The sequence below is a fragment of the Coturnix japonica genome, chromosome 4 (genome assembly GCF_001577835.2).
Source record: "Coturnix japonica isolate 7356 chromosome 4, Coturnix japonica 2.1, whole genome shotgun sequence".
NCBI lineage: Eukaryota > Metazoa > Chordata > Aves > Galliformes > Phasianidae > Coturnix > Coturnix japonica.
The window spans coordinates 58,364,342-58,389,436 of NC_029519.1; the positions used below are offsets into that span (position 1 = coordinate 58,364,342).

At 40.5% G+C, this 25,095-nt stretch overlaps 2 protein-coding genes across 2 annotated transcripts; one reads left to right on the forward strand and one right to left on the reverse strand.

The window, feature by feature from the left end:
* On the forward strand, positions 1-18,529 carry LONRF1 (LON peptidase N-terminal domain and ring finger 1). Its single transcript, XM_015862230.2, has 12 exons — positions 1-818; positions 4,673-4,791; positions 7,052-7,174; positions 7,779-7,925; positions 8,442-8,679; positions 8,767-8,857; positions 9,683-9,797; positions 10,373-10,494; positions 11,194-11,352; positions 11,460-11,622; positions 12,003-12,155; positions 13,618-18,529. Exons 1-12 carry the CDS (start codon positions 242-244, stop codon positions 13,774-13,776), a joined length of 2,166 nt encoding a protein of 721 aa, XP_015717716.1. The 5' UTR covers positions 1-241; the 3' UTR covers positions 13,777-18,529.
* On the reverse strand, positions 18,429-24,986 carry PAICS (phosphoribosylaminoimidazole carboxylase and phosphoribosylaminoimidazolesuccinocarboxamide synthase). The gene is made up of 9 exons (XM_032444236.1): positions 24,850-24,986; positions 24,297-24,494; positions 23,017-23,195; positions 22,491-22,670; positions 22,289-22,402; positions 21,882-21,965; positions 21,557-21,737; positions 20,359-20,517; positions 18,429-19,603 (listed from the first exon to the last, which is right to left on the reverse strand). Exons 1-9 carry the CDS (start codon positions 24,866-24,868, stop codon positions 19,437-19,439), a joined length of 1,281 nt encoding a protein of 426 aa, XP_032300127.1. The 5' UTR covers positions 24,869-24,986; the 3' UTR covers positions 18,429-19,436.
* Between the last annotated feature and the right edge of the window lie 109 nt (positions 24,987-25,095).

The following is a 25,095-nucleotide window of genomic DNA, read 5'->3' on the forward strand; positions in this document are numbered from 1 at the left end:
GCGCTGAGACGTTAGAAAGGGGCGGGACGGGGCGGCTCGTACGGCCGGGCAGCTCGTACGGCCCCGCACCTACCGCTGCCCCGGGGCGCGCACGTGACACGCCCCCCTGACCCCACCCCTCGCGGAGGGTGCCTCGCTTCCTCCCCCGCCCCGCGCCGCCAGTGCCTCAGCGCCGTGCGCAGCGCCGGGCCCGCCGGCCGGAGCGGCAGCGCCACACCCCCCTCGGCCGAGCCGGCAGCCGATGGCGTTCTCTCCCGTGGCCGTGGGCTCGGACGCGTCGCCGGAGCCGGGAGGCGGCGGGCGACTCGGCGAGGAGGCGGATGCGGAGCGGAGGGGCCGCCTGAAGGAAGCGGCGGGTTCGTCCCTGGCATCGCTGTGTCTCGGGCCGCTCGCCGGCCCGCGGCGCTTCGGGACCCTGGTGGAGTGCCTGGTGCTCAACTACCGCCTGCGGCAGGGGCCGGGCCGCGGCCGGGAGCGCGGCGTCGAAAGCGCGGCCGAGGGACCGCTGCGCTGCTGCGGCTGCGGGCGCTTCCTGAGCGAGCCGGTGACCGTCCCGTGCGGGCACACCTACTGCCGCCGCTGTCTGCGGAGGGAGCTGCGGGCCCGCTGCCGCCGCTGCCGGGACCGGCTGCTGCCGGCGGGAGGCACCGGCTCGGCCGCCGCCCCGCTGCGGACCAGCGTGGTGCTGAGCCAGCTGGCCGAGAAGTGGTTCCCGAGAGAGTGCGAGCGGGCGCGGGTCGGCGGGCGGCTGGAGGAACTGCTGGCACACGGCCGATACCGAGAGGCGTTGGGCGCCGCCGGGCAGGCGCTGCGGGCAGGTGAGCGGGGGGCCGGGGTGGGACAGGGAGGGATGTGCCCGGCACGCCGTCCCTCAGTGCTCCGAAGTTTTCCAAGTTTGCTGAGCGGACGCAGGGAGCCTCCCCCTGGGCTGAGGTGCGCTCCGGTGCCTCCTTCCCGCCGCGCTGACCGGGCTCGGTGCGTCCCTTGGCGGCCGCGCCTCGCGTAACCCCGTTTCCTGACAGAGACCTATTTCCAGCGGCTCCGTCGGGCCGGGCCCGGTTGCATAAGCGTGAGGCACGGCGGGGACAGGTTGTGTAATGGCGGTGACATCATGGCGGGCGGGGCCGCGCCCCGTCTGGTGCCGGGCGAGGCTGCGGGGGGCGGGCGGGGCCGCCGGGCGGAGCGCCGTATGGCCGCGGCTTTGGGCGCCCTGCGGGCTCGGCTCGGGGGCGGATACACCTGGATGGTGCTGGCACCGTGACCCGCCGTGTTGGCGTTGTGCAGCTGGGAGTTTGTCGGCAGCCCCGCAGGTCCCGTTTCCTGTTGTAAATATTGGGGCTGTCGGTAGAGCTTTTTATTTGTTCAGAAGTACAACGTTGATTTACACGGGTCATAAGGAAATTTGTTGAAACCTGCGTGAGAAGTTAGTGATTCTCACCACGTTGCTTTTGAAAAGCACGAGGAATGGTAACGTTCGCATAGGTTACGTGTGCTGCGCAGGGATTGGAAGGAATTACCTTATGTAAAAGAAGGCTTTAATCCCAACGCGCCCGAGGTTGAGCACAGTCACAGACCTGTTCCTGCTGAAGGGGCCTTAGGAGATCTGTTCACCAACCCCGTGTTCAAAGTAGGGCAAACACAGAGTTAGAACAGTTTGCTGAAGGCTTTGTCCCATTGGACGATGAAAACACCGCCAGGATGAAGATTCTGATGCTGCTTGGGATAACATGTTCAAAGCTTAAGTACCATCGTTGTGAAACATTTTCTGCTTGTATAGAGGCAGAAATACTGTCATTCTGGTTTATAACCGTTGTCTCTTGTTTTTCCCCAATGTGTGTGTCAGATCTAGGCAACCTCTTGTGGGATTTCAGGAGGCTGCTGGGTTCCCCTGCTGCCTCCAGTGTTTCCTCATTAAACAAGACCAGTTAGCTCAGCCTATTCTCAGGTGTTCCTACCCCAGACCATTGGAACGACCCTGTCGTACTGCATTCATACATACCGTGTCCTGTAGTTCTTCTGAACACCAATACAAAGTGTGCAGCTTTTATTTTTGAAGAATTTTGTGTATTTTTAAGAACCAGGTAAAAAGCATGTAGGACCTGACCAAAAGCAATTCATTTACAATATGCTTGTGCTGACAGTAGGCAGAAGCAGTAATATCCAATGCACGTTTTTCTGCCCAGAAGATGTTCAGTATCTTCTTGTTTTTTAGTTACAGTAACTTGTATTGATATGCCAGGAGTGAGTGATATATTGGGCTGCTAAAATTGACTGTTCAAACAAACTCTTTCTGGTTTAGTTAATATCCGATAATGGAATTTAGATAGGAGGGCTGCTCCAAAAGTAATGCCTTCTATTTTACCATGCTGGCCCATGATTTCAGAGGCAGGTGATGATATGGCAGTAGGGGTTGTTCCATCCTGCCAATATTCAATGACATTTTGTTGCCATGCAACAGATAGTAGGACTTGCTGAATGTTTATAGAGACCAAACATTGGATGTCAGCACAGTAAGGCAGTGGGTGGTGCATTTCAGCAGGGACAACAGAGACATGAGACAAACCCCATTCTGGATGGCCATGCAGATTTTTAAGTGCACAGCATGCGGGTTCCCCTTCATTGCTGGCGAAAATGCTTAGCTTTTGGTGACTGTGTTTAAAATATATATATAGTGTTCCTCAGCTGAGAATTTTTCCTATGATGTTATTGTACTTGTTGTGAGTGTTGTAGTTTCCATGGAAATAAATAGGAGGCATTACTTTTGGAGCAGTCAGTATGGTTTTCCATCACCATTGTAAGACTTTTTTTCCACAATGCAAAGCCTAGGAATTAAATTCTCAGTTTAAAAAGCTCTCAGACATAGGGCTTAATGTTTGGGTGGTCCTATGTGGAGCCAGGGGTCCCTTCCAACTTGGGATGTTCTGTGATTTGTTGGCAGTAGAGCTGAGATGTAGTTAAACTCCTTGATTTAGACCTTAATTCTGTAGCAGTTCAGTTCAAACCATGCTTTTCTCTTCAGTAAAGAGCAAACTATCCACCCGCTCTAGACTTGAACTCGTGTTTTGGTCTTCAGACTAACCCAAACTCCACCTCCCCGAGGAAGGCTTGGATCTCCTGACAGCATCTTCTACACTTGAAAGTCTGTAAAAGATGAAATACTTATGATCAAGTACAAACAGGCTGTTAGTTTATTAGAGAACAAAGACCCCCAGTCACTGCTGCCTCTGGAGAAAGGAATTTAGGTCAATATTGACTCTGTTGGACACCAAAAAGTCAAACACAAGAGAAAAGAACTGATCTCCTGCCTTAGTGTAGGCTACAATAGTCACAAAGCCACAAGAAAGCAGGCGTCAAGAGTTCTTACACTTGCAGGGTTACATGTTAACATAGACAAAGATGAATTCATCAGCTTATCTTAACTGTCTAGGACAGAAACAGGTTTAGGAATATATGTATCTTAAGGGAAACTGTGAACTTTAGCTGAATCAAACACTTCATTTTCGTCCATGAAAACTGTGGTCAGTTTTTATTTACTTAACCATTTCTTTTTTGCTAAGGTCTTTTACCTGTGATGTCTAAATACAAAACAGTGTGTTAAAATACTCTGGTTCATTGACTGGTCTGTCTTGCTGCTAAAGCAGATTTATGTGTAAAACAAGCTAGCGTTGGAAATTACTGGAACTTAAACTAGACGTTTAGGGTAGACTAAGGCAGAATACAGAATTGAAATGATTCCTCTGCATCCCTTCAAGGGAATCTTGTTCAAACAAACTTACAGAACTTAATTTGAGTGTCATTTACATTACATTAATGTTTAACTTATCTATTTTGGTGAAAAGCACAGGTGTATTTAAAAAAAGTCCAGAACTAAGTGACGTGCTGATGTTTTTCCGCCTAGTGACTGCACTTAGTTGTGTTACCAGAGTCATAGTTCAAACGACATGGAGATTTCCTATTTCAGGATTCCTTTGCTGAAAGTCCAAAATGCTGCATCTGGGATGTGAGAATTTGTCTTTAAAGAACACATGAATGTTTTTCCTTTGTGGAGGTGACTCTAGCGTGACTATTTAGAGCAGGGCTGCCCGCTGCCATCAGTGGCTTTCTGGTGTTGGCTATCTTTTAAGTCTATGCAGGCGTAGAGACTATCTCTGATAAATCATCAGGTATTCACACTGTCTCTAGCTATAGCTGGCAGGGGCTGGGCGTTATTAGAACAAAGGACAGCCTAAATAAAAAGCCAGATGTTTGAAAGGAAGCTTTCAAGACTTTTTAATACTTGAGATTCACCACACTTGATAAATGTCAGATTGGTATGGTTTTGCATGAGTGTACCATATAACTGAAATCAGCTTCATTCTCTACTTCTGTTGTCACAACAGAATTGAGCTGACTTTGTCAGCTTTGTTGTTAAGTCTTTTAAAATATAAAAGGGTCCAAAAGTTAAAGATTAACTTAGAAGACATAAGCTTGGAAGTATTGCCACTTCTTTTAAACTCAAATACTGGTGAAAAGGCAGGAGGGAAGAATCTCAGTTATTACAAGGTACATACAGTACAGAAGAGTGTATTAAATGTTTTCATATAATAAGGCTTTCACATATCACTATAAAACAACTAATTAAACAATGACAATGTTCCTAATTTTTAAAAATGTTATTTAATTTTGTCTTCAGATTCCAATAACTTGATGCTAAGAATCTACAGAGCTGAGTCATACGCTGGCCTCCAGGAGTATAAAACAGCCATAGAAGATCTAAACTTTGTTATTTCTAAAATGCCAAATTGGCCAGAGGTGAGTTGATTTGAACTCATAATGTTTCAAAACCTATGTATACCTATAAACGTAATGTGTTTTGTATAATCTTTTCATCAAATGAAGCAAGGTCAGCTGCCTTAAACACTTGGGTGTGTTCTTGCTTTTCTTCTTAAGTACATGCAAAGTACTCCAAAGTATCTTAAAATAGTTATTTATACATGGGACAGGCAACTGGTCAGCACTGTGAGTTGGAACTGTTGATTCAGCTTTCATCAACGACTTCAGGTGTTTTTATTTCCCATCGTGAGATAGTGATGCTGGATGAAGAGTGATGTGCATCAGAACTGATTTCCTCAGAAGTACTATGAAGAACTTTCATGCTGTTAAAAGTTGCTTGTTAGCACTGATTTCTTTTTTAAGAACAGCGCTTTTATGAGTTTTCTTAAGAAAAGTTTTAAGATATTTGTAAACTTAAAATCATCTGAATGTCATTTGGCTGGTTGGCTGACTGAAACTGTGCAGCCAGCTTTAACTGCTTCAAAGCAGAATTTCTGCACCGTAGGTGCTTGGCTCATTGATGTAACTGAGATTTGACATTTCGGACAGTATGTAAAAGTTAGTCCTTTTAAAGCTCTGCGTTTCTCTGAAGTGTTTATACTTGAATGTATTTCCCAAATTTGAGAGCATTTTAAGCACTATTTGTTCTTTGAATATCATGTGAGATGTGTGAGCACTGTTGCCAACGCAGATTAGGATTTTTGGCTCTATGTGAAGTCAGCATTTCTCATTATGTTCTTTGAGTCTCACTCATTTAAAAAAAAAAAAAAAAAAAAAAGTATTAATAGGAAAACACAATTTTCTTTTGCAATTGCACCAGAGTAAAAAAAAAAACAAAACAAAACCAAACTTGTAGAGAGAGCCTTAAATCCTTTTGCAATAGTAAAAAATGTGTTTGTTTGGGGCCTTTGTTACTGGCTTCAGTACTTGGAGTTGGGATACATTGTGGTGATGTAACTTCTTACAGTTGCCTTTTTTTGGTTGTTTGATGAAGAAAACTTGCTGTTTGAGCTGGGAAAGGTTTTTTTGAAAAGCCTGGAGAAACTCGTTGGAAGCTGAACTCTGCAAACAGTGCAGGCAACTGGAGAGTCATTGGCCTTCGGAGCTGTTACTACTTATACATTGCTTATTGCAGCATCATCTGAACTCATCACGGAGCAGCAAGATCTTGCTGTACAGGGACAGATACCTGCTTCTGCCCTGTTTTCTACTGTGTTCAGTAATTTCATGGCTGCTGCAAATTTAGGGGGCATTGGGCTTTTCTTTGCTTCTTCATTTGACTGAGCATGGTTTGATGGATTAAAATTAATATCTGTGTAAGCAGATGAAGTACCTGTAAGAGGAGGATTAGCGTGCTTTCCTTAATGAAACTGCCCAAATCCATCAAAGAAGATGCATGCCCTCATCTGACAGCCTTGTTTAGGATTACTGTTTCATATTGGCTGTCAGTCTATAGAAAATGCATTCAGTGTTTTGCTTGTTTGCTTTTCTTTTTCTGGTTCAGTTTTTTTGCCCATTATCCAAAATGTAGTTTAGATTTTATTTTTTTTTTGTTGTTCATTTTATTGAGCTTCTATTACTGCAAATTCAACTTTTTTTAATTCATGTGAGTTGGATCCCATATTGTATTTTTATAAGTTCATCAACATTCAATAGCCTCATCTCTTTCTTTCCCTCCTACCTTTTTTTATCTAGTATTCGAGAATAAAATGTAGTTGGAGGAAGCAATTCCAAAAGTACATTGTTTTGTATTTGGAATCTGTATTAACGTACATGTAAGGAATGTGTGGTTGTGTAGATTGTCTTTCCATGCATGTTAGAACTATAAGAATTCTGACGAAATAGAGCAAAAAAAGGTGTCCAATGAAAGCTGTTTCACAAGGATATGTAATAACATTCATTGTCTTTCCCTCTTCTCCATTGCCAAAACCTCACAGAATAGTGAAATTAAGGCCTGTGTGAATTCAGCACTAATCAGGATTTTAATCTTTCATGTAAGCCAGAGCAAATTAACTGGAAGGAGATGAACACCAGCCTATGCCATAGTTATTTTCAGTGTAGGGGATTTACATTAGGCGAGGTGTATGTGTCATACACGCTGTGCACGGCTGAAGTTGCTGAAGAGGTGCATTCCTTTGTCATTGAGGGATCTTGTTCTAACTTTGTAGTAAGGTATATAAGGTGAATACCACAGTTCTATATATTCACCAGAAGTGTAATTGTGTTTTCTGTTTCTCAGGTCTACTTCCGGAAAGGAAAAGTGCTGCACGACTCTGGCTTTGTAGGCGATGCCTTACAACTGTTTCTACAGTGCTTAGCCCTTGATGAGGATTTTCTTCCAGCCAAGATAGAAGTAGAAAAGGTAATTTGTTATGTCAAACCAGATTACTGCCTCTGTGTTGATTCTTTTATGAAGTTCCTTTTGTGGTAGATAGTTGACCATCAAAAAACCTGTCATGCATATGGAGAGGGTAGAGCTGATGCTTTGATTAATTCAAGATGTACCCCATGCTGTGTTGAAGAGAGTGTGAAGGTTTTGAGGACACATGGCCTCAAAGTATGTATGCTTCTGAAATTGATTGTAGGTGACTGGAAAGGGAATGGCAACCTGAATTTGGTAAATCAAATTCTTTAGTGTGTAGACTACAGCAGCTTTTCTTCAGTAACGAAAACCTGCACAGAAAAATGTGTGATATTGAATTGATAGTGTCTGACTCTGAAGAGGTCGTTTACTTCTCATGGAAGAATTTCTAGATGCATTTTCTTTAATAAGAAAAACTGCATTGCTTAGTTATACAGGAATATAGATTTCTGCTTCTTCTTAACTGTTCTTAAGTAAATCATTGTTCAGGAGGTGTTAACTTCAGATATATGTTGAATTATCTGTTATGGTGTGTGGGTTTATAATGAAGCTGTATCCAGATCCTCTTTTCATTGCTATGAACAGTTAGCTGTTTGTTTTCCAGACACTGCATGATGTACTGTCACCAGAGAAGATAGGAGAGAATTTGAAGGAATCCGCTTGGAATTCATCACATACTCGAAATAAATCTTTTGTGCTTGGTTCTGAGATGACCGAGCCTTGCTGCAATTTACAACTTTGTCCTGAGCAGGTAATAGAAACCATAAGATGAGATTTGTTCTTTGGCTAATATGCAAGTGTCAGACATCCTGATATCCTTATTTGTCATACTTATTCTCTGATATAAATGCTGGCTCTCTGCAATTGGATAAACTAGAAGAATTATGATTCGGGAGTGATTTACTCTCATTTGGAGTATTATATACCTCATTCAAGTACTTATTAGAAACTACCAAGATTGTATATTAGTTCCAAAGCAAAAAGTAATTTTTTATACTATTGTTATTAATATTTATATATTTATATTTGACTTTTTAATATAGCTTCAAAGTAAAAAGTTTAGTTTTTCTTCTCTTGGAGGTAAATATTTTTTTTTTTATAAATTGCTAATGATAAGCAAGTTAAGTATTGTTTTGAATTAGAAAATTCTTCCAGTTAACTGATGAACTAACTGGGTATCTATTTGGATTAAGTGTTTTTGCATGTTCACATTTTATAATCTTATACTTGTGTTATCCCTTATGTACAGTTCTTTTGTCTTGTGTAGAGTTTAGGAAGATCAGAGGTACTGGAGCCTGTGATTGGAAGCCTAAATCGTGCACAATCTGCCCATGCTCTTAACTCAACAAAAGCCCTTGCCAAGGAAGATGGCTTAAAGAGAGTATCTTCTGAACCTCTTCTATCTGGTCAAGAAAAAGGTGCTTTGTTGAAAAGAAAGCTTTCATTTTCAGAGCAGGATACAATTGTATGTGAAGATGGAAGAAACAAACACAAAAAGCAAGGAGGTAAGCAATCTCTTAATTTGAAAATCTGAAGTATTTACTGTTTTGTGCCTTTCTTTGAAAGACGTGTTTTATTTTGTGTTTCTTTAGAAAACACAAACAGGGACATGAAACTGAGTTACGGAACAGTTCCAGGGAATTTGATTGATGTATCAGACTTCGAGTGCTCTTTATGTATGAGGTAAGATCTTTCTCATTAGTTCAATATTTTCATTATAGATGTTTGACCACATATCTTTGGCACACATTGAGATGTGTATAGGTTTGTGATGAGTTCTAATGTTAAGAAATATTTCCAGCCTTTCCTATATTCCACTATTTAAGTGTTATTTAAATGTTTCATCATAGTTGTAATCAAGTTGCCTGTCAAATTTGGTGGTGTTAGCTGGTAGCTCAAAAAGGAGAGGATCTTCTGTGGTACACACTACTAGGGTTTTTTTTCAGCCAGTAACACTAGTTAATTTGTTAATTTGAGAGGTCTAATGCCTAGAAGGGTTGCCTGTGCATTTCAGATCAAGGAAATGACTTCAGAATGAGAATCTACTAGATGCAGTTGATGGATACAAGTTCTTATTGAGTCTTCTTGAGTTTTAGAAATCTTAAAACATGCTCTATATGCTAAATTGTCTGTAGTTACGTTAATAGTGTGCAAAACTGCTTTGAAAGCAACATAGCTCTTTAAATAAATACTTCATTTGGTATATTCTGAATATCTGTATAGTAGGATCAAAATCTTTTTGTATTGGAGTAAAGGTTTAAATACTTAGAGCATAGAAATGTGTTTGGATTGATCATATAGTGCATGAAACTGGTGCAGTGGTGAATGGAAACAAACTTTGTAGAGGAAAGAGTAGTATACAGAGATGTGATTAATGTTCTTTGCTATAGATAATAATTAGTGGGGGGGAAAAAACTTAGAAGGTTGATCACAGAGTTGTATTTTGGTTTTGTATTAAGCAAGACACAAATTTGCCACAGTATCTTAATTTTAATAACTTTGTTTCAGGCTGTTCTTTGAGCCAGTGACAACGCCTTGTGGACACACTTTTTGCAAAGGTTGCTTGGAACGGTGTTTAGACCATGCTCCTCAATGTCCACTCTGTAAGGAGAGTTTGAAGGAGGTACTGTTCCTCAGTATACTCATATAGGCAAACACTTTATCATTGTAAAGGCTTCTCAAATGCAAGGGATTATGATTATAGATTGCTCCTAGAAAGAAAAAGATGTGAGGTAAATATCAATACAAATTGACTAGGTTTGCCTCAGGATCCTAAGAGGTTTTATGCTTTTGTGATCACCTATATATATATATATATATATAAAAAAATTAAATCCTGATGATTTGTAAACTGAGAACTATTCAGTAAGACTTCCCCGTGGTTTCTATATGCTTTCCATATTTGTGTGGCTGTTTAATGAGGAAAATAAATTCTGCCTCTGTAAGTATAGAAACACATACTGAATTAGACACTAGAGTTGTTGGACTGTAAGAACTAAAACAGAATTTTCTGATAATAATGGTGGGGGTTAAGAAATGTAAGAATTTCAGATTTCCTGGATGTAAATCTCATTTGTAACATATTTCATGTATCGTGCTTAAAAAAAAAAAAAAGCAAAAAAAAACAAAAAAAGCTGATGTCTCAATTCTTTTATTAATGTATCAGTAAAGAAATGTGTTGTTTTAAATTGCTTACAGTACCTTGCAAGCAGAAAATACAGCATCACAGAACTACTAGAGGAATTAATAATGAAATATTTGTCTGATGAGCTTTATGAGAGAAAAAGAATTCATGCTGAAGAAACTGCTGAACACTCAAAGTAAGCTTTATGCCTTCTATCTAGAAAATCTGAGAAATGAGAATGGTTTTTGACCTAGACAGGCTTGAGCAGAGGGCCCAGCTGAACATCATGAGATTGGATAGAACCAAATGCAAGGTCTTGCACCTGAGTTGTGGCATCCCCTGCTATCAGTACAAGCTGGGGCTGAAAGGACAGAGAAAAGCTGTACTGAAAAGCTCCTGGGGGTATTCACTTCTAATGGAAGAATTTCTAGATATGTTTCTTTTAATAGTTATTCCTAGATTCTGCTTAGTTTTTTTTTTTTTTTCAACTAGTAGACCTCGCTGAAACATTGCAAGGGTAAAAACCATAGCTTGGGTTGCGTCATTTAACTTAATCTAAATGGTGAGCTGGTTGCTGTGCATTTGTTAGTTGATGTATATGGCATCAACTAAACCAGAAAGGAAGAAAACAAGAAATGCTCTTGCTCCCACGACAAGTTCTATATTCACTAACTAGATATTTCAGCTCGCTATCCATTACGTATTCAACTCAGTACATAAGTGTTCAGTCACTGTGTTCTTACTGTTAAATGAAATTATTATAATGTAGTTATTATTGGAGTTTGTAACAAGTGTTTTATGACTTTAAATACATACTGTTAAAAAAAAAAAAAAGTATTGGCATTGCTCTGTAATTATGTTTTAAGTCTTGTATTCTTTTGTCATTCTTTTGAAGCTTGACCAAGAATGTTCCAATGTTTGTTTGCACTATGGCATATCCTACTGTGCCTTGCCCTCTACATGTGTTTGAGCCAAGATATCGACTAATGATTCGGAGAAGTATGGAAACTGGGACTAAACAGTTTGGGATGTGTATAAGTGATTCTCAACATGGGTAGGTTTTACATTCTAATAGTAAGCTTCTTTTCTGCCTTTTTTAAATTAAACCAGCTGTCATCATAGTACTGTATAATTACATTACTGATAAAGTCTCTTTTCTAGTTTTGCAGATTATGGTTGCATGCTGCAGATTAGGAACGTTCACTTTCTGCCTGATGGACGGTCTGTTGTTGATACAGTTGGTGGAAAGAGATTTCGAGTTCTACAGAGAGGGATGAAAGATGGCTATTGCACCGCAGACATAGAGTATTTGGAAGATGTTAAGGTATCCAGAATGTTGTCCAATGCTTCTGCTTTTAGCTGCTATCTTAAGACTTTCTTTGTTTGTTTTGAGGGCTCTGTCAAATTTTTAGGTCCATAGAAACGTGGAGGATACAATGTCGGTATAAGGAAGAAATGGAAGATAACCTTTTTTAATTGTTATTATTAAATAAGAAGGAAATATTTTGCTTTTCATTTGAACAGTAGTTTGTGAAGCTGTAACTCTTAAGTATCGGAGGATTTCTTTACAATTCAGCCACTAGCAACCATGGCTTAGGAGAATGCAAAAACTTAACTAAATAGAGTTGTCTTTTTTTATGTTAGCTCAAAAACTATGGCAATTTTCTTCATCTGTAATGGTGTTTTCATAATGTTCCTTGCTAGGCTGCTGATGAAGAAGAGCTGAAGAAACTGAGAGAGCTTCACAACTTTGTTTACAGTCAGGCCTGCAATTGGTTCCAAAACTTAAGAAACAAATTCCGCACTCAAATTCTTCAGCACTTCGGGCCAATGCCTGACAGGGAGGAAAATATACAGGTGAGACATCACTTAGTATCAAATATCAGGTGACTGTTTTTTACCGGGGGAGGGTAGGTGTGGAAAGCCAAAATCCAATTGTTAAAAAGCTGCTAAACATTAAAGAGAAAATGCTTTTTTTTTCCCTCAAATTAAAGGGAAGCAGGACTTTATCTTTTCTTACAGAGAGCAACAAAAGACAGCTGGCAGTTCTCTTCTGCAATAAAGGATGATAGGCTATTTTATAAATAGTGTACTGATAATACTTTCAGTTACAGAAATGTTCTGAACTGTTGGTTTGTGCAAAGTTGTTAGAATTCAAATGGAGAAAAATAGGAAGTGTTTCAGTATTTTCTTTCCTGTGATGTGTGTAGGCAGTAATCTGGGACAGAGGTAATCACAAATAACACTTTCCTCCTTTTGGAGCTAGTGCTGTAAATTGCTGCAGATGCTAGAATTTGGCAAATATTTATGTTAATTTTATGGAACTGGCTTCAGCCATCTGTTTCAATGGTTATTGTAAACAATTGAGGAAGATCAGAGAGATCCTCAAGGAGTGGGGTGGCTGGAAAAAGTTATCTCCTATCTACTACATATTTTTATGAGACCGTTACTGATCTTGGAAGGCTGTAAATACATTGGAGGGCTTTCAGAAATGATCTTAGAACATTTCAATTAAAGACTGGTTTAAAACAACATACGTTAGCAAAGAGGAGTAAGTGCACTCAAACAGAATGACTAGCTCGGCAGCAAGACTGAAGGTATGTGCCTAAGACTTAGACCATTAAGTGTCAACTGTGTGATGAAGGGAGGAAATTTCATTCAGGGATGTACCATTGCCAAGGCTGTTCTTGCAAGTATGTGAGGTAACTGAGGTATTTCTGCACTGCAGTGATTCATCCTCCACTGAGAACTATTATGTCCTGGGCACGATGTCTCAGGCTCCATGTAGAGAATGAAATAAAGCATAGGGAAAAGCTGCAAAGTGTTTTATAAAGTTAGAAGAAACAAGCTAAGCAGTCCTGCTCTGTCTAAAGATAACAAGGTGCAAGTGGAATGCAGTAGTAATAGAGAGTCCCTCAGACGCACCAAAAGATATATGCAATCAGTGTTGGGCATCAAGAACATTCAAACCTGAAGAGTAATGTGACAGATATGAAGTTAGTTTGCATCAGGGAGGTTTACTAGGTGACTGTCCTATACTTGGCCATCCTTTCCTAAAGAAATTGAGATGCCTGCGTTGTCTTGAGAACAATCGATTGCTTTATCAAATGTAGCTTAAGTGCATTTTATTTATAGACTTCTGAGGCAAAGAGGGATCAGAATAGATCAATTCAGAACCCTCTTGGTCTTACAGATCTGTAATTCTCTGGTCGATATCAAAATTCAAACCAGCGCTTGTCTTTGACTTGCTTGTCTTTTGATGTCTTCACTGTGTTAGTCAGCATTGTTCATAAGTAACCAATATTTCTTTTATTTTTAGGCAATGCCCAATGGTCCTGCTTGGTGTTGGTGGCTTCTAGCTGTTCTCCCAGTAGACCCCAGATATCAGCTGTCAGTTCTCTCTATGATGTCTTTAAAAGACCGTCTGATAAAAATCCAACATATACTTACATATTTTTCTAGGGACCAGTCCAAGTGACTAACCGCCTGGGTCTTCCTGAAAAGTCAATTTCTTCTGGTTGTAGTAGCAGCTGGAATTTTTGCTGCCTTTGCACATCTAGCACTGGTTTGAGAAGTGTAATGGAACTGCTTTTTCTCTCTCCTTCCCACCTGCCCAGCTTCTTGAACCATACGATTCTTTGAATGCACACTTCCTTCAACTATGAGAGAAGACCACTGATGATTGCACAAAGTCAATCCAGCTAGATATGTTTTTCACATGATCTGTTTTACAATTTGCACTATGTAGAAGAGAACATTTTTGAGACTTGATAATTTTAGCCACTGACTTTTTAAAGCTGTGGGAAGTTGCAGGACTTAAGGCTGACAGTCCGAGTTTACAACATAGAAGAGGTATTAAAGGTTTTGCAAATAAGTTTGCCTCATACAACTGTTCTTTTGCTGTTTGCACAAATATTTGAAATATAGTGTTGAATATCACTGTTGGATATTACTATTCTTGTTGAATTATCTTGACCATGAATATGGCACAGATTTTTAAGTTATCTTGTAAATGTGTGCATCACAAAACAGGTGACATTATAAACTGTATGCTGAACTGAGAGCCGATTTTAAGGATCAAATGCAAAAAAAAAAAAAAAAAAAAGGTACTTCTGTCTAAAAATAATTAAACTGTGAATATGGTTTACATACCTAGGCCTGTACATGTTAAAGAGGAGACTGAAAACTAAACGCTAGTACCAGTTACGTTTCTACTGGACTTTTCAGGCTGGCTGTTCTTCCAGAGCACACACTTAGTTTATAGAGCTTTTAAGGAGAAATCTTAGAGTGTGCGTGTGTGTGTATTTGGGATTGTGCATCCAGGATTTAAAAGCTTAAAGTTTAATTTGAACTCTTTAAGTTGGTGCAAATGTGAGTTCTATGCCTTATATCAATAGTAGAGCACACTGCAGTGGCAAGGTAAGCATCATGCTGCCATTAGGTACTTTTTGTAATTAAAGGTTTGCATATTTGTGAATATGTCTGATACTGGCTTTCTTGTATGTAAATGATTTGTAAAATATTTCTTAAATCTTGCTTTTGCTAATATATTTAATTTTCAATAAAAGCTAAAAGTTTGTAACATTTTAACTTTATCAGAAACTAAAACTTTCTTTCATTTTCCATATCCTTCTGTTGAGAAGCTTCTGTCAGGTACAGCTGCCAGGAGCAGCCATTTAACTCAAGACTGTGGGCACTTCATGATGTTAAGTGGTACGTACATAATCTTTTTCTGCTTACAGTATCTCTCTGACCGATCATTGGGTCAGTCAGGTTTGTTGCTGGCGACTTTCTGTTGTACTGTTGTATCTACTCAAGGTAACTTGAAGTATGGAGTTTTCATTTCAGAGAACTTGAAAGTTGTGGGAAACTGTTCTTGCAGAACAACATTTCACAAGTTTACTGACCAGATGTTCTGGCTTTGTTCTCTTCCGGTGTATAAGGTCTGGGATACCACAGGCAACTGAGAACCTGCTGAATTGGTTGTAACGTGGATTTCAATCCAGGTTAAGTTCTGGGTTAATATTTGGGAAAGCTTTATTTGCATTAATGGAAGAAGGAGGATCTTTTGATTTCTCTGCTTTGGTATGTTAACAACCATTGAAATCTAATCTTTGTATTACCATGATCTCCTTAGGAATGCAGGTGATGAGATTTTATTATTATTTTTTAACACAAAAAAGAAATCTAGTGGTAGGTTTGTGTATCTTTTTGTTTAAGGATCATTATTGCATCCATACTGAAATCTCTCCATAACTCTCTTATTTAAAGTGCTTTTCTATAGCTGGGAGGGGGAAAGGAAAAAAAAGACGCAAAATGTTCAGTGCTAGGATGTAACTTGTTCTAAAGCCTTTACCAAAGCAAAGGGTCCAGTGAGATCTGAACCTTGATTTTTGTTGAAGGCGTACTTTCCCAGGTGTTATTGACTATAAATGCTTTCACACAAAAAAGGCCAACAAAATGATAGCACCTTGAATTTGAAAATACAGTTACATCAGTGATAATCATGAGTGATGTAGTTCAGGAACAGTGGGAGAGCTTGCCACAACACAATAGGCATGTCTAGGTAGGACAGACAGGAAAAAGTAGATGAGGGTGACTTCATCTTCCAGATGACTACTTGTGTTTTGTTATGATGAAGGAATGTCAGCATTTTGTTAGAAGTGCTTGTTGGGGCTACTGTAGTCCATCCTCTGTTGTATTCTTAGCAAATGCTCCAACCTGCTGCCCTCTGTTTGTTGAAGTTCTGGGATTTTAGAAGCTCCAGGTTCCCATGAATGCCAGCCTCTTTCTTTCTGTTGAAGACTTGTTCCTTGAAAAAACTCAAACTTGATGCTTGATATTCTCAAGCATTTGCTGAGCTTTTGGCAGCAGCTTTACTGTATTAGTTTTGTGTCCAGATACCCTCCTACTGGTGATGACATCTGTCATCAGAAGAGAGAGATACAGAGTTTATTGTTTCTGGAATTAAATCCTTCAAAAAACTGAAGGTATGACTGAACTGGTATTTCCAGGTCCTAATCTTTTCCATACAGAAGCAGATATAGAAGATGATAAAAGAGAATGCTAGGGCCTCCTGCTACGTGGCTAAAGAAGAAACCCAAAGCTCTACAGGTAGCCACAGCACTGTGCTGTTCAACCTCTGTTTCAGTTTTTAAAGAAACAAATTGAAGCAGTGTTAGAAGAGGAAATAGAGATCTTTATGTAGTGTATGTCTCCCAAATGCTTGTCATAAAGTACCCTTCTAAGACGGAACAAGGCTGAACATTTTTTGGTGTGCTTTTTTTTCCCATTTGCTTATTTGCTTATAAACCTGAGTGGCTGTTCTGACCTGTAGGATGTGCCTCATATCTTGAATGAATAGGTATGCTTTGGTAATTTGTCTATAATAGTGATTTTGTGTATCCTGATGTGGCTTAAATGAGGAAGAAGCTCAGCTGTTCTGCCCTGTAGAGACCTAAGATGCTTCTGCACAAGCACAACAGCAGATGCTTAAGTGGTAGGGAAACTTAGCTTCCAAAACCAGGCCGAAGGGCTTTATGTCCCTTTCATACTATGTAGTAATTGCATAAATCCTGTAAGTGCTTAAATGTGAAATGAAACAGAGTTGGGACTGCAACTTAGTTCTAGAACTTGAGCTTTGCGGGGGCTTTATATGTAGGGTTTGTTTTTGTAACTCAGTCATCTATGTGCTCCCTCTGGTGAGGGAACAGATGTAGTTCTTCTTTGGGTATGAATTGCTCAAGTAGTTTACAGGGGAAAAAAAAACATAAAAAAACAGCATGTCTTTATGCCACCCCAGTAAAAGCAAGGTCCCGTGACATCAACTCATTCTTTACATTCTATCTATATTCAGATGCTACTGATCATTGCCTTTTTTCCCCTTGAATGTTTTCACAGAGTGGAATTTGGGATTATTATTGGAAGTGAATTTGTTATTAAAGTCTAAGAAGCAGGTGCCACTTACCTGTACCTGAAGCAGTCAAGGATGTATTACAAGTCCTGCCATCAGTACTGCCCTCTGTTAACTAAACAGCTGCTTGCTGCTGCCTTTCAAGAACGAGTGCAGTAGAACAGTTAACTCTGGTGAAGATGACATGAGCTCATGCAGGGTCTGAGGTTTCACTATGGGTATTCCAAGTCAATTAAAAAACAAAATGCAAATAAACTTGAGTAACCTCTCCATTATACAGTTGGGTTATTTTTTTGTTTTACAAGGATACAAGCACTTAAGGTGTTGGGTTTTAGTTTTTAACCAAGCATTTGCTCTCTTCTTTAGGAAGAATTTCATATGAAGCAGCTGATTTGCAGCATTCTAGGGAAACTTAACATCCTTGCAGCTGACAAACAGCGCAGGTTTTCTCTGATGATTACAGCAATACACCATTAATGCTAACTATGCTGAGCACTTCTTGCAAGGCAACTTCACAAATGAGGCCTCCCGTTTGAGGATTTAGTACAGAATGCAAGAAAGAAAGGAAAAACACTCAAAACCAACCTTCTCCATGGCAACTGAAGCACTTAACATGCTCATGCCTAACATTGGCACAGTGTTTACAAATGAAGTTAGTACAATCAGGGTGAAAGTGAATTGATATAAGAAATGAGCCACTGCACAGAGCACGGCTTTACTACTAGTTTTTATTGCAAGGATGATATTTTACCATGAAGTCTGAACCTTTTTGTCACTAACCAGCTCTAAGTGTTACTAGGTGTTTGTGGTTCTTTTTGTGCTTAGAAGTAAAAAGCAAATCCCCCTCAGGACTACACAATGAGGTAGAGTTGTTTTGGCTCCAGTGTAGGCTTTGAACTTAAGATCTTACTTAACTCTAGAAGGTAGCACTAGTTGGAGCTCTGTGATGGCTACACAGAAAGAGGATGTGGTCCTTCCTGTGAAGGCCAATGGCAGCAAATCAATCCAGTTTACCCTCATTAAGAAGCAAATACGAGCCACACACAGCAATAAAACTACATCTTATGAAGAAGCAACTGGGCTTCCTCTAACAGTAAGCAATGTGATCTACTACTTTATGCTGCTTTAACACATAGGGTTATTTCACAAGTGTTTACCATTTTTTAAAAGCTGATGACTTACTGCATGAGTATCTTATGAGGTCTCCACAAAGCAACTTTGAATTAAATAGTTTATTTAATTATAAAAGCATAAATTGTACATACATTGAGTAATTGCATATTTCTTAGAATCAGTACCTACATTGAAGAATGTTGTGTGCAAAGACAAGACAGTCATGCTTAGGCTTGCCCCTGGTACTCTGCTGCTTTACCATTTATTCCTACCTTCAGTTCAGTATAATTCCCATAGAAACAGAGTGAGGGAATATAGATACATTGATGTGTATGAGGATAATTTGACAGCATCACATATGTCCACAGTAGATCTGCCTAATATTTGAAGGGCTAATATTTGACTGGACTAGGTCAAGGGTTATACAGCAAGTAGGCAACAAGCCTAATTATGGCTGCATTCAAAATTAGAGCTTGTCACAAACGAGAACAGTAACTTCTCAAATGATGTGATAAAGTTATTGATGGGGTGTATATACATACACACATGTACACATGAAAAAATATATGTTTTTTTTAAAATAAGGCAGTTATTTCTTTCAGGCTCTTACTTCTTAGCCTATTTTCTTATTAATACAGCATATGTTGCTATTTTATTGCTAAAAGAAAGCATACCATCATTACAGCACTACATCAGCACTAGTTTTAGTTAGCAGTCCCATTGAGTTAATAAGCTTCAGAACATACATTATTACTATGGAAGAACGTTACTGTTACAGGAAAAAAAGTGGGCTTCTATTTAAATCACACCAAATCATTATGTTGACATAACCATCATCGGTAGTTAATAGTATACACTGAAGAGCAGAATGACACTATTCTGGAACAACAGAAAGATAACTAAAATATTATCTTCTTTTACTAAGTCGTTAATACTAAAAAAAAAAAAAAACAACACAAGAGAGGGATGAGGACACAGCAGACTTATCTGCTGCTCCAAAGATGCTTCGTTCTGTGAGAAAAGATCACATCATCCAACTACAAATCCTGATACAAATGCATATGCACACCACTATCTTTGCGTGGCTGGTAGGAGTTACTTGTTGGTTGGACTTACAAGGTGCACTCCCGCAATTTTTTGTCGGCCTGCTTCAAAGAGATCCATGTATTTAACATGTTTGCTCGCAGTTTGGCCCATACCAAGTGGTTGTTTAACCCAAAAATCTGGGCAGCAAACTGAGCGGCTCCTTCAGGTGACAGAGTAGTAGGACAGCCAAGACCTGCAAAGAAAGCAAAATGCTACTTTCAAACAAGTTTTATAGGCGCAAGCAACACATTGCCTCTAAGTGACTGTTTAAGACAGTGCTTGTTTCAACAACTGGATGTTGTGTTGAGGGACATGGTTTAGTGGGAGCTATTAGCAATAGGTGAACAGTTGGACTGGATGATCTTTTAGGTCTTTTCCAACCTTGGTGATTCTATGATAACCCTCTAGAGCCACATGGTTTAGTTTTAAAGCCACTGAAGTGTCAAATATCTCAATACTTCTCTCATCATGGCATTTGAAACCCAAAGCCAGCAAAGCAATAAGTTTATGAGGAAAGAGGTAACAGGCTGCTGTGCCTGCAAGTTGCCAAATAGCTGTTCTAGTCACTAACTGATAAGAATTCATATGGCAGCAATACACTGCTGTAGAAGAATCAAGCTAATTGTAGAGAAAGATATTATTTGGTCTTTTATCAAAGTAAATTTACTTTAATAAAATGGAACACTATAAGCAGAAACAACAGCTTCCCATTATTAACTCCTGTTTCAAACTCAAATATTTAGCAAGGATAAGCAATGGATCATATCTTTCTAAAGAGTATTTGTACATAATCTCTTTGGCTTCTCAGCTGCAAAAAGCCCAAAGACTGCATGCAGATTTCCAGAGACTGTTCAGTACTGATAAGCCACTGTTCCAAACAGTGCACGTACATGTGTATGATAACTATAGCTAGGTCTGTACAATTGCACAGGCTGAAGATCATCTTACCACTGGGCAGTCTGAGAGAGGACCACACATCCTGAGCACCCCAGTCAGATGAGAGAGGAGGACAGTTGACAACAGGGTAAGCAGTGTTACCAGACATTACTGGCCCTAAGCCATTGCTTCTGCCAGCTACTGCAACAAACACAGTCGGGATTCCATCGCCTTGGGGGGAGAAAAAGAAAGAATAAGCAAGTCCATCTTGTTTCATCCCACTTGCTTTTATGGAGCTTTGAGTCCACAGTTCTTCAGTTTGCACTTAAATTTCTTTCATTCTGTTACGCAGCACTAAAATTTATGTTGAATTTTCCCCTTTACAGAAATGACTGATCTTACAGCCTTAAAACCCAGATGCTGTTTACCATAACTGAACAAGTTAACATGTCTCACCCTTCCTCTGCTTGAGAGAAAGAGCCAGAGGAATGGGTGCTGCTTTTGGAAACAGCAACATTTAAGGATGAGAGATTTAGACAGCTAAATTCTGGCTGTAAAACTATAAAAAAAAGAACTATAGTTTAACTAAAGTCTTAATTCACCTCCAGTGAATCTCAGCTGTGATTACCACATTTGTGTTTTCAAGTATTTAACTGCTTCCTCCTGTCCCCAAATAGTATTTTTTTCCCCCTCTGTATAAGGAATACTCCAACAAGTGAATTCTCATCTCTCCTCCTCTAGCCTTTCAAAGAGAAGTCAGGTTTTCTTGGTATAAAAAATATGAATTGAAATCAAGTATTTTTTCTCATCGCGTACAAAAATGATTCAACATTTTCAACAAATGAGTAGGATGATGGCAGCAACATCTGCGTTGGAGGAAACCAAAGAACATTTATAGTCAGCTAGAGGAAGCCTCCACTCCTCCCTGTTTAAGAAATACATTTACTGTAGTATCTTCCTACAGATGCAGGTATTAGCATGATCAAGGCTCAAGCAAAGAAGTGCAAGTATGAGATAAAAATCACAGTTCAAGCTTTTGAGTAATGGAAGTTCTGAGACAGCATCTTACTTCATAATTGCTCAGTGCAGTCTACCATCCATCATTATGTATTTAACAAGATTAGAACTGCATTGTAACAGACTATTGTTGTGTTCAACAAACAAGAAACTATGGGAAGAAAAAAAAAAAGCTTACAGAGATCCTTAAGTTGACAAGTCATTTTTGTACATGATATTGCTCAGTCTCATTCATTAGTTCTCTGACATCTACCTTCATATTCTGCTTTGATCCTCAGAGTTTCATCCGGCCCTTTGTGAGCGGAGGTTACTCTTAACTCACAAGGAATTCCAAAGGTTGCACATGCCTTCTTTATTTTCTCACAGTGGCCGAGGTCAGAAGTAGATCCCATCAATACCACAACTCTACCTTGGCTCTTCGTTTTCAGAAGCAACTATGAGGAATAGTCAAGGGAGAATAAAGAAGAAATAAAAGGAAAAAAAACAAATCGAACAAAATAGTCAACGGGACTGAAGACACAGTTATCAAAGACCAGATACACGGCTCATTAGGGGAAAAAAAGCCACCACAGAAATACCTCTACTCTTTCTGCAACCCATTCAAAGTTTCTTTTAACCATCTGCAGTGCTTCAGGAGTCACTTCCTTCAGGTCTCGATAGGACTAAAAAGGAGAAAGAAAAAACAACAAGCAAGTGTTAAAGTTCAGGTTTTGCTTCAGGCAGACAAAGCAATTCATTTTGCTACCATCACTGGTACCAATACCTCAGCTAAAGTATTTATGCCATTTCTAGGCAAGAAGATGAGATGACATTGATACAGTTATAGGAGAGATTCTAAAGCAAGTCTTTTTTTCTTTATGCATCTTATGAGCTACTCTGTAACAACATAAGTATCTATAATAAAGTCACTCTGAGAAACAGACCCTTAGTTATAGAGAGAAATGTTATTAATCCTTCTCCTTCCCCACTGACTTTAAAATGTTACCTGTTTGTCCTTCTGCTGGCTTCTGTCTCCCGATGGCCACAGTCTCCATGAATCATTATCAATAACATCAGCAAGAACAATTTCTTTGGTCAAAATATTAACACCAAATTCAATCTGTAAAGGCAACAAGAAGCTTCTGTAAGGAACTATAGTGATATATTTCCTGTTGAAATTAGGATCACGGGAAATCAGATGTTCATACCTTCAGGTCCACCAGGGTGCAGTTTTGGGGCTGCCATGATTTTTCCAGGATCTCAAAAATAGCTTGAGTGGAACGAGCCATAATATCCACTTCAGTCTTGCCAATAGTGAGTCCAGCAAAAGAGAATTTTGCTTCAATTAGCTGCTCCTCAGACCACTGTGGATCGTTATTAGCATCATCCTATTAAGGAACCAAGCAGATAAAGCATGCAAGTTAAGTCACTATAAGGGAACAGTAGCCATTAGAAAATAACATTATTGTTAAAAAAGAAAAGCAGCATTAAATGTACTCCTTACCATTCAGCAATTTCAAAAGCACTTTTGTGTTATCTACTTTATACACTTAGGCTCGTTATTCTTTGATGGCTTTGTGAGCATCAATGAGAACACAAGAAAACACCAGGATACCAGAACTAGCAGCTCCTTAAAAGGAGGTCAGTCATTAGTGCAACCAATTATCCATTAGCATTTTTAATAAGATACTACAGAGTTCTAAGTTTGATTCTCACCAGAGGAGAGAAACTTACCTTGTAAAACATCTCAATTTTAGGTGGGTAAAACTTATAGCCTTCTTTAACACCAGGGTTTCTTTTAAGGAAAGAGCCAGTAGCGATTCTTCTGCAGACCCATTCAATTGGGATCATCTCACAGTGAGCTGCTATGAAAGCTGTGTCACTCTGTTTCCTGACAAAAGCCGTTTTGATTCCTAAATAGAAGGATGGCAGCTTAGTTTCATGAGCAGGCAAACTCCACAGTTGAATCAAGAGTCACAAGGAACTTTAAGCACAACCAAATCTTGTGCTTCTCTTTACTTAAAGGATGCAGTTAATCTCCTTAGGGTCTTTTAAGCCTAAGAAAATGGCTTTTGTTTTTTTTCCTCCTTTTATATGGGCTTTTCAAAGGCTCGCATTGGTTCCATTATAAAGGAAAGAAAAACTTTAACAGAATTTGTTGAACTACCACCTTTGAAGAAGTTCAGGTTAAGAAGAGTTGCGAAAAGCAAACAGACTTCTACAATAAGGCATTCATGTTATCTGCAATTTATGCCCTCAAATAATCAGACCAGAATTGAAAGAATCCTGAAAGTTCTTTTGTTGCTTTAAAATGCAACTGCAGTTTACCCTATAGTGCCTGAAGCCACAATAAAAGCCACTTTAAGATCTCTGAGGCACCTTCTTAGCATTTAAAATTCCTACTATATCCATAGGCTATTGGATATTTAACATATTAAGTTAATTACTGACCACATAGACTTTAGCAAGATATTTAATTCATGCATCAACAACAGGCTTCCCAAGGAAGCCAGCAGCTGGAGGTTATACCAAATGACCCAATCACAGGCTCCTCTTCACCAAGCTGTCTGCAGAAGGCCTCGATCTCTGCTTTAAGAGCTACTTGCACAGAAGTAGGTATAGTTCCACAGAGGCCTTCTTTCTTTCTCACACACAGAACACACTAGCAATGACTTTGCTGATTAACTAAAATCAATTACTTTTCATAGTGGATGATACAGTTTTTAGAGTAGCTGGGACTGAGCAGCAGAAAGGAGGACCAGGGCTACATCCATACCAGGGGAGAACCTGTACCAGTGACATATGTGGCCAGCAGATGTCAGATACTCTAGTGGACCAAATGACTGGGCCGTCCATCCAGCTCTGTGGTATCAGAGGGAAAGGTGAACTAGAAACAAAGCCTGAACAAAATATATCTGAGCCTTTGGGGAAGCTAAGTCAGAGCACGGAGCCAGCAGTGCTGGGTGGCAACACATGCAGCATGGCGGCATTAATTCTACCTTTGCAATACAAACCTGCTTCCTGCAGCAGCTGGAACACGCAGCTGGTGGTGGTGTTGGAGATGGCAGCCTTCCCCTCCATCCGGTCCTTCCTGGCAGCATTCCCCGCAGTTATTTGGTCCTTGGACTGCATCAGAACGCATCCCGGGATATCAGGCAGCTCGTACACTTCTTTCGTTTTACCTTCGTTAACTTTTTTACCAAGTTTCAGTTCTAAAGAAAAAAAATAAAACACAATGAGGAGCGTTTTAGATGCAGAGTTTTGGTTGCGTACGTCAGCACACTTAAGCCTTCACAACTTGCTCGCTGCATCCAGATGCCGAAGCGCAGCTGAGCGGCACGTCCCGCGGTGCTGTGACCGCAACTCCGGGACACGGACAGCAACATCAGCGACGGAACGAGAAACGTGGCCAACAGAAACTTTTCCGCAGACACCCGAACGCGGAGCACAGCCACACAACAACAGCACAGCCCCACAACAGCACAGTGCGGCTCCGAGTCCCGCTCCTACGCCCTCCTCCCCGCGACCGCCACCCCCTCAGCACCCAGCGGTCGCGGCGCGCGTTACCTGATGCTGCGGGGGCCATGGCGGCGACGGCGGCGGCAACAGGCACCTAGAGCACAGGAGAGGAGCTGAACGCACGCGGCCGACCCGCCGCGGGGTAAGAAGGGCCCGGCGGAAGGGGCGGGCAGGCGGGGAGCGGATCCCGCGCTCCAATCGGCGCCCAACACGGCGGGGCCGACCCGCGCCCCTCCATCCCCACCCCCCGAGCGCACGCTGCCCCGTCCCGCCTCGGCCAATGCCGGCTCCCCG

Bases quoted from the DNA above. Each gene is read 5' to 3' on its own strand.
- LONRF1 (XM_015862230.2), top strand. From the start codon at position 242: ATGGCGTTCTCTCCCGTGGCCGTGGGCTCGGACGCGTCGCCGGAGCCG. The intron at 8,858-9,682 runs GTAAGATCTTTC...ACTTTGTTTCAG, and splicing joins GAGTGCTCTTTATGTATGAG to GCTGTTCTTTGAGCCAGTGA. The intron at 9,798-10,372 runs GTACTGTTCCTC...AATTGCTTACAG, and splicing joins GTAAGGAGAGTTTGAAGGAG to TACCTTGCAAGCAGAAAATA.
- PAICS (XM_032444236.1), bottom strand. The intron at 21,966-22,288 runs GTAACATTTTAA...TCTCCTTTTTAG, and splicing joins GCCAGCAGAAGGACAAACAG to TCCTATCGAGACCTGAAGGA. The intron at 19,604-20,358 runs GTAAGATGATCT...CTTTCTTTGCAG, and splicing joins CTCTCTCAGACTGCCCAGTG to GTCTTGGCTGTCCTACTACT.